General features: G+C 39.3%; 1 protein-coding gene across 5 annotated transcripts in view; it reads left to right on the plus strand.

The window, feature by feature from the left end:
• LOC129416752 (arginyl-tRNA--protein transferase 1) overlaps window positions 1-14011 on the plus strand; it is a 123386-nt gene that overhangs the window by 14968 nt on the left and 94407 nt on the right. For all 5 annotated transcript variants that reach the window (XM_073873528.1, XM_073873527.1, XM_073873526.1 and 2 more), the window contains one exon: window positions 11521-11729. In XM_073873528.1, coding sequence (XP_073729629.1) covers window positions 11521-11729 — 209 coding nt within the window. The remainder of the gene's footprint in view (window positions 1-11520; window positions 11730-14011) is intronic.

Here is a 14011-nt window from a genome sequence, read left to right on the forward strand (position 1 = left end):
TGACAACGCGCACTTAATTACATTACGCGGAATAGAAAAATCTGTTATGTCTGACATTTTTTTTCACGGTAAGTTACCAAGGACCAATCAGCAGCCATGTAACGTGCAATTAGAGTGATTGACAGAAAACCTGACAAGTTACAAAACAATATGACATTTTCAGCTCATCATGAATGCAAACTTGGGAGGCCCTTGAACTTGAGCTTCAGCCCAGGTAAGCCCGTGCATTAAAGGAATAGTCCATTTTCTTAAAAGAAAAATCCAGATAATTTACTCACCACCATGTCATCCAAAATGTTGATGTCTGTCTTTGTTCAGTCGAGAAGAAATTATGTTTTTTAAGGGAAACATTGCAGGATTTTTCTCATTTTAATGGACTTTAATAGACACCAACAATTAACACTTAACTCAACACGTAACAGTTTTTTTCAAAGGACTATAAACAATCCCAAATGAGGCATAAGGGTCTTATCTAGCAAAACGATTGTCATGTTTGACAAGAAAAATTACAAATATACACTTTTAAAGCACAACTTCTTGTCTAGATCTGGTCGTGATGCGCCAGCGTGACCCCACGCAATACGTCATGACGTCAAGAGGTCACAGAAGACGAACGCGAAACTCCGCCCCAGTGTTTACAAGTGTGTTGAAAGAGGACCGTTCCTACGTTGTTGTATGTCAATTAGGGCTGGGATAAACGATTATTTTTTAAACGATTAATCTAGCGATTATTTTTTCGATGCATCGATTAATCTAACGATTCATTTTATCAGTCCGATTCGACTTCGATTTGATTCGATTTTCGATTATCTCCCCATTAATTAACTAATAGCAATTTATACATGTTGATTTACATATCTGAATGTAAACATTTCAATACATGTTTATTGCTCTTAAAATTTCAAAATAAAAAAAGTGCAAAATAATACATTCTTAGTCAGAGGTAGCATTCAATAAAGCGTTTGCAGCCCATACTGTGCAGTTTAGTAACAGTATAAAAATCTCAAGTTCAAATTACTTTATTTTACATTCATTTATGAGCAAAACCTCTTCAATGTGCCTTTTGATGGTCAGTGTAACTTTTATAACTTGATTTGTTTAATCCACATTGTTTTCGTGCTGTTCTAATGACAGATATAAACACAATTATAGACTTAAGAAGCACATATATTATTAAATCTCTTTCTCTTAAGTTTGTTAAGATAGACTAGGACTCATTTACTGCTGTACAGAGAGTGAATGAAAGCGCAGTCTTCTGGCAACAGTGACATATTTCATTGCTTTCTGTTAAATTGCTCAAAGTCATGACTGTTTAAAAGACACTTCACATTCATGATTTTAAGGTAAAATGACACTTTTTCGCATAAACAAAGCACTTTCACTTTAATTGAGCATGAGCAGCGCAGCAGAACCGACGCAGAAAAGATTGCAGCACTGTTGCTACAGAGCCGCGAGCTCGCGCTGCTCATGCGGCGGGGTGCATGCTTGTTAACATGGGCGCTGAAAAAAACACGCGCACGTACTGCTCACACTTGCTGTGTGAAACCGGCTTGGACTGAAGCCACTCGCGTTGCTACTATTCTACGGCGCCGCCTTTTTGGGTCTGACGTATTCTACGGCGCCGCCTTTTTGGGTCTGACGAAACGACGCGCATATTTTGCGTCGACGTCGTCGATTACGTCGACGCGTTGTCCCAGCCCTAATGTCAATTGATACTAATTAATGTCTTTGTGTCAGTTTATTGTTTACAATGAACCGCAAATGTGCGTTTTATATATGTAACACGAGACCTCCCTACGTCACTACGCATTTACGTTAGTTCGCGCTGGACCGGATCTAGACGAGAAGTTGTGCTTTAAAAGTGTATATTTGTTATTTTTCTTGTCAAAAATGACAATTCTTTTGCTAGATAAGACCCTTATGCCTCGTTTGGGATTGTTTATAGTCCTTTGAAACTTGAAAAAAACTGTTAAGTGTTGAGTTAAGTATTACTTGTTAGTGTCCATTAAAGTCCATTAAAATGAGAAAAATCCTGCAATGTTTTCCTCAAAAAACATTATTTCCTCTCGATTGAACAAAGAAAGACATCAACATTTTGGATGACATGGTGGTGAGTAAATTATCTGGATTTTTCTTTTAAGAAAATGGAATATTTCTCTAAGGCGGCCTTGAGTGTAACTAATCACTGTAGTTGGTTGCCTCAGTATGCGACAACAATCCAGGTAAGGAAATTATGCAAATATATGATTTATGTTACGTGATGAAGTGGTGACTGTAAATACGAGCATATATTGATAGCTGCCATTGTTTCCCCTCACTGGGGTCAGAGGCCCAAATTTGACAAATTCCTCTTTTATGGGTTTTTGCCCTCCTTTAGAAGCATAGCCCAGGCTTGTCTCCTGATTGGTTAGTACATTTTATGGCACAACAACTATTCAGTATTTAGGCTAAACTAAAGAAATTACGAACTTCTTAACCTGTGAACAATGGTATATGGTGCTCTCTTGCCCTCTCTTGGAAACTATTAATAGCACAAATGTGGGCTGAATTTATTGCCAACACTGAACAGTAGAGGGCAGCATTTATCCAGAAATAAACGTCGGCTTTCCTGTTCCATTGACATCATGCAAGATGATCTTTCTTACTCAAATCTGCATAAAAAAGTTTTTAAAATGTTTTTTTTTATTGTTTACCTTTACAAGATGAGTGCTTTAAGACAAAACATGATAATTCCCTTGAAACTGTGCACACGATGCAAAACTAAGTATAAATTACAGACAAATTCAAAGTTCACCTACCAGGCCTCGGCACCGAACGTTCCGGAAACAGGAAGGATTTATAAAGGCTTCCAAAACGAGGAGAACCCCTAGCCCTTATTTTTGCCATCTCCAAACAGAAACCACATGGAAACGAATTTATCGCAGCTTGCTTTATGACCATCCATATGCGTGACTTATGTCTGCAGTTAGCTTTGACACAGGCCAATCTAAATGACTGATATTTCACAAAACACATTTTTAAACAGAAAAATGTGTTCAGTGCACATTTCTGTTAGATGAAACAAAATTTTTGCCAGTTTGTTGGCAAACTGTTTTTACATTTACAGCATTAACATCATGGGATAGTTTGCATGGCTACACAAGGAATCATGAGTGTGATGTTTCAGGATGAGTTTTTTGATGTCTTTATTGCTATTGCTGTTCCATTGCTTAAAGTACCTTAACGTTTCTCTGCGCTGTGTGTTTTTAGGGAAATGAGGTTGCCAGTAAAGGCTGGTCCAGATAGTAAAAGTGTTTCTCTTCTCCACGCCCCACTGTTCTTCTTTCCACATGTTTCCTCTCATAAAGGAGCGTGCCAGCTCTAATTCACCCTGCCCTGACTCGGCCCCAAACAGCAAATATAGATTACGCTGTCCCCTCAGGGAACCCGTGTGTGTGTTTTTGTGTGTGGTGGAGTCTTATACCTCTGTTGGAAGGAATGTGCTAAAGTTTCGCTGCGTGTACTTTAGAGAGTTTGTTGGGTGTGTAACAGCATATATGAGTTTGTGGCTCCTTGAGGAAAGCCAGTCGTAGACGTTTTATGAACTGTTAACTACTGGAGAGGGAGACTGTGTCTTCTGCAGGAGCGGATATGTCAAAGTTTATCTCCCTATCGCACACGACGGACAGCGCTCTGAAGAATACTGTTTAATATCAATGCTCTGTATGACCTCAGTAAACCTGATATTTACATTTTATTTATGAATTTGGTAGACACAGCCCCCCAAAGTAACTTGGTGCATTCAATTTATACATTATATCATGTGTGTTTCCTGCACTGTCAGAAATAAAGGTACACAAGCTGTCACTAGGACGGTAGTATGGTACCCTTTAAAAGATTTTAAAGGAGACATATCATGAAAATCTGACTTTTCATGTTTAAGTGATATAATTGGGTCCCTTAGAAAATATGAAAAAGATCAACCCAGTAATTTAGTTTTGGTAAACCATTCTCTGCAAGCATGTGAAAAAATAGGTCATTGATATTTGGCTTCCCACGTGATGTCAGAAGGGGATAAAATCTTCCCTTAATCTGCACTATCCAACCACGGCAATGCCATTTAGTGCAGAGATCAGCTCATTTGCATTTAAAAGGACACACCCAAAAATGGCACAATTTTGCTCACACCTACAAAGTGGCAATTTTAACATGTTATAATAAATTGTCTGTGGGGTGTTTTGAGCTAAAACTTTATATATGTACTCTGGAGACACTAAAGATTTATTTGACATCTAAAAAAAATTCTTGTTTACTGTTGGTACCAATATCTACCTTTAAATAAAGATGACTTTTCTTAATGCGCAAAATAACCTAAGAAAGTAAGTCTAGTTTTTAAACAAAAAAATATAAAACGTAAGTGTGCTTAAAACAAGCAAAAATCTGCTAAATCAGCCGATTGTGCTTTAGAAAATGAGGTTTATGAATATTACTAATATGTGTGTACCGTAAATTACTGAAATGTATTGGTTAAAAGCACTCTAACCAAGTGCAACCTCACATTATAACAACACCTCAGAAAATCTAAAAAAAAAAGATCTTTTCTTGTCCCTTTATTTATTTTTTGTCCGTACTTTCACTGCTGATCTGATTATATTTATTTTAGAGATGTCCCGATATATCGGCCTATAATCTGTATCGGCAGATAAAATCTTTTTTTCCAACTATCGGACATCAGCCGATTGTTTAAAAACAGACAATGATCAGGGCAGATTTTGTCCTGGCAAGATTTCATAACATATTAACTCTTACCATGGGTTCACACCAGCCACATTAGAGGCGTCAAATTTGCTTCTACCGCGTCCGCTTGAACATTTTGAGTTTACTCGCTTCATACTGGCGTGAAATTCTAGTCATCGAGACATTCACAAGGAAATTCGCGTCATGGAAGGGGCTTCTACGACTCTGGTCGCTTCCTGTAATCACGTCACTACTAGAGCAAGCTCCTGATTGGTTAATGCGGTGCGTTTTTCCGCCAAAGTTCAAATTTTTGAACTCGCGAGTTTGCCTTGGCAACGCTCAATTTGCGCCATTCGCCCAAACTAGACACGCGAATGAGGTGGAATCGCATCTCCTGCACTAAACACCTCATTCGCGCCACGAGACCTCCAGACGCGTGTCAACGCGTCTTCACATTGACTTAACATTGAAATCACTCGCGTTTGACGCCTCTAACGTGGCTGGTGTGAACGCAGCATAAAACTCTGGGACCTGCGGTCCGGTCCCATTATGTACCTTTGAGGTGCCAATACCCCCCCCCCCTCTATGTTCAAAGGTGTCCTTTTTTAGGGAGTACATGAGTGTTGATTTCGAATCTATGACCTTTGTGCTGCTAATCCAACGCTGTACTATCTGATTATATTTATTATAGAGATGCACAGATATATCAGCCTATAATCGGTATCGGCAGATAAAAAGCCGTTTGTTTAAAAACAGACAATGATCATGTGGAGATTATATCCTGGCAAGATTTCATGACATATTAACCCTTTAACTCTGGGACCTGCCGTCCAGTCCAAAACTACTTTTGGTACCATTATGTACTTTTGAGGTGCCAATATCCCTCCCCCTTCAAAGGCTTTTCTTTTATATGGGGGTACGCCAGTGTAGATTTCAAACCCATGACCTTTGTACAGCATTGCATTAGCAGCACAATCTAATTATATTTATTATAGAGATGCATCGATATATCAGCATATAATCGGTATCGGCAGATAAAAAGTGTTGTTTCTAATATTTTCTTAAATATGTTAATATATTGTGTCGTCGAGCACAACGTTTCTGTAAAATAAGACCATTTATATCAATTTACTCCAAAGTATGTGGGTAAGACTCTTTAAATTCAAGAATTTCTGCAAAAAAATGAATTATACTGCAGATCAAACATAGCCTGGTTAAAACCAGACCGTTCTAAATTGTAACTGAGTTGTGGTCTGGCAAAGATTCATAGACAAATAATTTCCAAAGGGGCGTCACCAACGGACGTCGCTCAAATGCCTCTGGGCACAATTGGATAGACTTAAAACCAATCAGTGCGATGAAGGAGATGACATATGCAGAGCTATATCAGACTTTTGCCGAATCCAGTCGGTAAGACAGCGATAACATCTTTTTTAGATATGAAGGCTTCGAGTGTTGTCTTTGCTCGGGTTTTAACGAAAAGGAAAAGTTTAAATCCCTTAAAACAGCCGCAATAGCTGATTCAATGAGTAATGTTTCACGGTGGCATCCATCTTTGTAAATCTGCTTCCCCGTCGCTGCGATGTCATCATCGTGTAAAGCTCGCTCCAACGTTTCTGATTGGTGCCGCGATTTCCACGGATTAGAAATGGGCTTGAATGACCTCTTTGCCAGTCTACTTGCAGAGCAAATCTAAATTTGCCGGAAGTTGTCTGGGTTTTCCAAGGAGTAAAACTATCGGTATCTTTCTGTATCGGTCATTCTAAGAAATCAAATATCGGTATCGGCAACAATATTTGTATTGGTTCAGTATGGGTGCATCCCATATATATATTTGTTAATTAATATGATACATTATCACTTATGCATATGACAACACATTTGATCCGCATGTGAAATCCAAACAGGCATTGCTTGCTCCATCCTCTACCCATTGAGCTACGTGCCCATCTCATTATAAGCATACAGATCTATTAGAAGGTTGACATCTGCAAATAAGGCCAGACTGCTTGTGTACAAATTGCGAACAGTCCCGTGCCAGATCGGATCCGGTCCGAACTCAGTACGGCAGGGAGAGGAACACAACGCAGGTCGTCTTTGTCCGGGATCTGGCTTAGCATCTGCTCTGGCTCTTCTTTCTCGTGTTTACTCTGGTTTGGAGGGAAGCCATTCAACATCTCTATCACCCCGCTCCGTATTTACAACCCCTGCCGGAAACGTTCCCTCGGCTAAGTCAACTGGAGGTATTAACAGGAAAAGAGGGAAGAATGGATGTTAAGAAAGAGCTAATTGTCTCAATGAGTCTCGCTCTTTGTACGAGGAAGTCACAGAACGGCGCTGGGCTCTGCTGAAAGAGGTCTCATGCGAGGCTTGTAAAGGGCCAGATTTATTTGAAAAGAGAATAAATACGCTGTTAAAATGATGTGTTGGAAATCCGGTTCAGATTTACGCTTGGTGACGCTCTGTGTAGCTTTAAATAACAGTTTGGATCCGGTTTTCTGAAGTGTGAGCGTAATAATTATTGCTGTGTTTGTCACCATAAATCATCTAAAATCGAGTTGGTCCGATGGGTCATGAACTTGGGAATGTATGCTAGATCAATCATATTTCACCCTTAAATTATATTGCGTTCTGCAAAAAGAAATTAAAACCTGTTTTAGTACCAGCACATCAGTAATACGAATGAATTAAAATATTAATAATACAGAATATAAATAGACTATTGTGACCCTAACAGGTTCTTGACAGGTTCGTATGTCTCAGCTGTATCCTCTCCCCCTCGGGCGGCCTAGTTGATGGCAGGCGGGCGGGCTGACGCTTGGTCGTGGCTGGCACAGCGTCAGGCAGGAAATAGCCCAGCTTTCCTTATTGCTCCAAACAGGATGTCGGTGTGTAAACTGTTGACATGGGATGCCGGGAGCACTCGGAGCAGCTGGCGTCAATCCAGGGAGATTGAAGAGGATACAGAAAGACGGAGATTGCGAGAGACTTATTGTATAGAGGCAGAAACGTACTGCCAAAGTTAAAAAAAAAAAGTTATTCACTGTTCAGTTGGCACAGATTTTTTAAACAAGCCACAGACAGGGTGTGTATATGCTTAAACTGAGCTTGGCCGATGGTTTGCTTTTACACTAAAAGCCGTAGTGCATAGTTGACTATTATAAAACATTTCTGGTTTTGGAGGCTGGTTGAAGAGCGTTTCAATCATGTTCAGACATTACCAAAAGACTGTATATATTACACAAGCAGGTTTAGATTGAGAAACAGACTGAGGTGAGTCAAGGTGATCAGTGAATGCTTTATAACACCGCTGGGACGTTGACTTGAGAGTGAATCCAAATATTAACTAACCATTAGTTCGCCGTATATCCCGCCGTAATCCTCGCTGTCTCAGTCAATAGTAAATGGATGGCCGGCCGCCAGGGCTTCTGCAGCAAACCTTGAAACAGTCACTGATGCAATGAATCTCTTCTCCCGACCGCCCCTCAGTCTGGGAATACCACCTCCTCCAGTTTCCTTTAGGGCACACGAACAACCACCTCCACACGTTCATTTAAACCGCGAGCGGCCTCCTTGCAAAAGCAGCGGGAGTCGAACAAACAGAGGCCGTGTTGTTTTGCAGTCGTGGTGATGTCATGATGTCAGAGGAGAGAAAATGACTTCCATCTAAACCAGAGAATCCAGCCCTGCGTTTACTAGCGCAAACTAGACCACTCACTTGTGTGCAAACTGAACTCGTAACGCGCGTGAAGATCGCACACCCCTGTGGTTATTGAGCAGCATGTACATGTCGAAATATGATGCTCTCCTGCCCGAACAAGAACTTTATTTATTGATTAAACCTTTCCTGGACAACATCTGAGCAACAGATTTAGATTTGGTGTTGATCTGTAAATTGATGCTTTTTGTTTCAGTAGACCCTCAAATTTAAATTCTACATTGTAAGATTTTAGATTTTTGCTGCTGCAGATTCTTCAAGGGATAGTTAAACTAAAAAATACAATTCTGTTATCATTCACCCTTAAAGGGACACTGCACTTTTTTTGAAAATATGCTAATTTTCCAGCCCCCCCCTAGAGTTAAATATTTTATTTTTACAGCTTTGGAATCCATTCAGCTGATCTTCGGGTCTAGGGGTAGCACTTTTAGCATAGCTTAGCATAATCCATTGAATCTGATTAGACCATTAGCATTGCGCTAAAAAATAACCAAAGTTTCGATATTCTTCTGTAGTTACATCGTGTGCTAAGACCAACAGAAAATTAAAAGTTGTAATTTTCTAGGCAGATATGGCTCGGAACTATACTCTCATTCTGGCGTAATAATCAAGGACTTTGCTGTCGTAACATGGCTGCAGGAGGTGCAATGATATTATGCAGTGCTCGAAAATAGTCCCCTGCTATTGAAAGTTACTAAGGGGACTATTTTCAGCTGCTGCGTAATATTAATGCGCTGGGGTTTAACAATTAGCGAGTTGAACAAAAAACTTTTCCTTGTCTTTAAGCCCTTTTCACATGAAATGAAACTAATGACAAATGTCAACTGAGGGGCACAATCTAATAAAGTGTCTCATGACCGGCAGGTTGCGACTGTGGTGCCCTTGAGCAAGGCACGTTAACCCCAATTGCTTCCTGGGCACTGAAGGGGTAGCTGACCACTGCTCCATGTGTGTGTTCACGACTTTTGCAGTGCGCGTGTTAAATGAGTTAAATGGAGAGGTCACATTTGGAGTATGGGTGATTCTCGCAAAATTAGACTTATGAGGTGTCATTAAACATTTTGATAATAAAAGTAAATCCTATCAAAATAAGAAGCATACAGTTACAAACATCTCTTTATGTACTATTTTGCACATGATTTCAAATGACATCATACAAACCAATTTTGTTGTTTTTTCCACATTTAAGGGGAAAATTTTCATTACCGCAATGTGTCCATGACTGGATTTGGGTTCTGGAAATATTTATAATTAAAAAATCTAAAAAATTAAAAGCTTTAGTGCATGTTATACTATAAACATTTACAGTAAAGAAACATTTACTGGTGATCATTGGTAAATGCAGAGACAATAATTAGGAATATAAATGTGTCTAAGAAACATTTTCTCATCCTCCGCAACAATTTTCAATCTTTGTTTAAGCCCTCAAGGAACTAACATTAAAACAAATTGTTGGAAGGGACATAATTGACTGTGACACTCAAGATGGCTACCAGGAAAGCAGTTCTTATTAGGCTTGTTCGACTATGTGGCACCGCAAGAACAGACAGCCGGATGATGTCAAAGTATCGTGAGAATGATTAGAGAAATCATACGAAGACTTATTAGGCTTGTTCGACTATGTGGCACCGCAAGAACAGACAGCCGGATGATGTCAAAGTATCGTGAGAATGATTAGAGAAATCATACGAAGACTAATTTCGTCTCGCTCTCGCGGTACTTTGTCATCATCCGGCTGCCGGTTCTTGCGGTGCCACATGAAGTCGAACAAGCCTATTTTTTCTCTCCAGATAAAATTGCAATTTTTTTTGTCATAGTACCTAGACAACTTTCTAGTTCTCATTAACGAAACATTAGTTTGCATATATTTAATGTAATATCATGTTGCGGTAATGATAATTTTTTATAATGATAATCTAAAAAATTTCAATAATTTTATAAGAAATATTTTTAAATCCTCTAAAATTAATGGTTTATATAGTAAGTTCAGATCTTAATCTTATATGTGCAAAAACTAATTGGTTTTAAGGGCTTTTTAAAAATTCTGATGCTGGACATGAATTTTGTGAATGGACACTGGATTTTGTGAGAATCACCCGTATGCGTTGCAAGATGTCACACTTTATTTGAAGCTAATAAGCATGTAATAGCTCTTTATATAAAAAAATTATTATAGGGATAGTTCACCCAAAAATAAACAATTGATCAATGTTTACTCACCCACATGTAGTTTGAACCCCCAATGTTTTTAATTGTTCTTTAGAACCTAAATGCCCAAATTCAGATGTTTTGAAAAGTATGGTGTTCCCAACCTTTTTCACTTCAAGGCCCTCTAGTTGCCCACAACAATATTTGAAGGCCCCCAACTTACAATATTTTTTCCAATTTTTTTGCTAGAGCTAGGTATGACTAGACAGATGTATATTTGCTTCTAAAATGGCCAAATAAATAAGAAACACCTTGATTTTGGCTTGTTTTAGCTTATTTTAATGCTTGTTTTTTTCCAATTTTTAATAATTTGAAGTCATCTTGAGGCCCCTTGGAAATCTGCTGAGGCCCCCCTGTGGGCCCCGGCCCCTTGTTTGGGAAACACTGTGGTATGGGATTTTCTGGTTAGTATGGGAGAGGTGGTCACCATCCATTCACATAGGAACCAGAAACCTTTCAAGCTGCAAGATAAAGATAGGGTTCAATTAAAATTCACATCCTACTTATGCAAGCAATGTTAAAGGGATAGTTCACCCACAAATTAAAATGTTATCATCATTTACTCACCCTCATGTTGTTACAAACTTGCAAAAATGTCTTTGTTCTGATGAAAACAAAGAAAGATATTTTGAGGAATGTTTGTAACCAAACCGATCAGAAGCCCCATTGACATCCATAGTAGAAAAAAAGAATTCTAAGGAAGCCAATGGGGCTTCTGATTAGTTTGGTTACAAACATTCCATAAAATATCTTTCTTTGTTTTAATGCAATGGATTTTTTGTTTCAAATACATTTATTAATTATATTCTTCCATATTTTCATATTAATAATGTCAAAGTTTAATTGGAGTATTTAATGTGCTGTCATTGTCCCATCAGGTAAAGGAGCCGATCCCAACCGGCCGCCGTGTAGAAAAGCCAAGGACATCCGAAAAGAGCGTCGACTTCAAAAAGAGCAACAGAAGCAGTCAGAAGGAGCATCCACCTCTCTGAATCCCGCCCCGATGGAGTCTACATCTACTCAGCCCAAATCACTGGAGGAGTTTATCTCCGAGTCTTTACCCACCGACCCTCTCCACCGGTTAGAGGTAAGAACTCGGATCACAATCTGGATGTGATGACTGTCAGGTCAAATCGCAGCGAAAGCACGAGAGGGGAAGGTCAGTACAGTCACACATAGCATCTAAGGATAAATATTCCAGGCCGGCATGGTTTCAGAAACCCTCTCCTGCATTGGCTGCGATTGCTTGGGTGAGGTCAGCATGAGTAAACAGGCCAAGCGTTTTGCTTTCTAAGCAAATGTGTATGAAATGCAATCGTGTACGGCAAACATCATTGTCCCCGGAGATGCCGCAGGGCCGATTCCCCCCTCGATTAACTTGTAGGCCGGATTGATTTGATTGACTGCAGTACTTTATTCAATTATCTTAAGTGGAGAGCAATGTCACTCTCATCAGAACAAGGTTAGCGGTTCATAAATAATTCCCTCTCATGTATAAAAGTGCTCCCTGTTTTCATTATGAACTTTCAACAAACCATTTGCGCAGTTATTTATTCAGCGGTGCAATTTGCAATGACTGCGTGACAGACCTTTCCTCTGAAATGTAAACCGTCGTCGAGAGGTTTAAGCGCCGTCCTTGAAGTCTGTTTGTTAGCACTTATCTGTTCGACACGTAATGAAAACGAACAAGTCTAAATTAGCCTGCGCAGTATCTCGCACGCTTCCAGACCTCACTTTATCTCTGGGAAGTGTGAGTGTTTAGTTCATTGCTGGACGTCTCTCTTCTGGGGTTTTGGAGAAGGACCTAAAGGAGACACCCAGACTAATGAGATGTTTACACAAACTGTAAGCAGCCAGACACACATGCTGTATATTTTTATCATGCATACCACACTCACTGTAAGTTACCTGTAAACAAATACCAGCATTAGGTCATTAAAATACTCCAGATGTCCTGCAGGGGGCAGTAAAGGCACACAAGCTCTGTGTTATATTGGAAGGTCTTTCGTGGGACGTTTTTCAGCCCCTGTGTAATCTGAAATCTCAGAGCTGTTTTGACAGTCTTACGCTCACTCTCGCTTCTCACACACTTAATAAAATTATTCACATCCCAAGAGAATAACCCAGCAGATTAAGACACGATACAAATATCTTCATTAACTCGGACGGGCATTAGTATGACGGCCAAATTAAACAAAACCAAAAACGGTCGTGCTCTTCTCGTCCAATGAAAACTTTTCCGTGATGAGAAATTAATTCAATGTTTTTGTTTGTAGATTAACATTTGTAGATTAACTTGATGTCAAGACCAGGTCCAACATCAGATCCCACACAATTTGCTTTAAATCGATGACCTTTGCACCCATATGCAAAAAGAATGAGTTGAATGGAGTTCATTGCTATTCATAATTCAGAAGTATTCTTTGAAATGTATATCATAAACAAGTTAAGGTCATCGTGGTTGGGGTTTTTCATCATTTCCTTTGTTTGACCGCGGTTACTGATGTGATATAATCAAAGCCAGTTCCACTGTAGCTGGAAAATTCAGGAAGTTTCCTTTGTAACAGTATACAGTAAGCAGACAGTGTGATGAGACAGATCACTGCAGGTCTGTGTTTAATCATTACAGGAGGAAGTCCTGCGCTCTTGCCTCCTTTTTAGTTTGCATTACACGGAGGACCACGAGGTGCCTTTTGTCAAACTGTGTGTGTGTGTGTACAGATAAACAGATTGCAGACTGCAACACCAACTGCAGTCTTCTGGATAACTCGTGCTGAATCTCACCCAAGCAAACAAATGCTGTAATGTGATGATGTACAAAGGTTTGCCTTCTTTCTCTTTTCAAATGTCTCCTGCTTTTGTTGCTGGCCCGGACCATCAGAGTGCATAGGGGCCGACTAAAGAAACTGCAGGGTTTGATGGGTACATGAATGCACAAAATAGCTGGAATACAGATTGAATTGGTTATGGTGAATTAAATTGCAGGAAGCACAGTTGAGCTTGTCTGTATGAATTTGCCTTAACTTGGTATAACAGAGCATCACTATTCTCTGGCATAGAGTAACTCAAGTGGGTAAAAGTGCTTATATGTTTGATTAACTACAATGTGTTTGTGGGTGAATCTCATGAAAAATGATTTTATGAATCTTATTACCTTAACTTTCTATTATTCCCTGTATTTTAAATGTGATTTTTGTTACTGTAATTTTACTCACCCTTAAGTTTCAATGCAAAAAAAGGAAGATCTTTTGATCTAATTTTTGTAACCAAACTGTTTTTGGGCACCATTGACTTCCATAGTATTTTGCTTTCCTCCTATGGAAGTCAATGGTGCTTCCTGCTGATCACAAAAATCTTAATTTGTGTTCA

This window comes from Misgurnus anguillicaudatus, chromosome 11, assembly GCF_027580225.2.
Source record: "Misgurnus anguillicaudatus chromosome 11, ASM2758022v2, whole genome shotgun sequence".
In the NCBI taxonomy this organism is placed as follows: domain Eukaryota; kingdom Metazoa; phylum Chordata; class Actinopteri; order Cypriniformes; family Cobitidae; genus Misgurnus; species Misgurnus anguillicaudatus.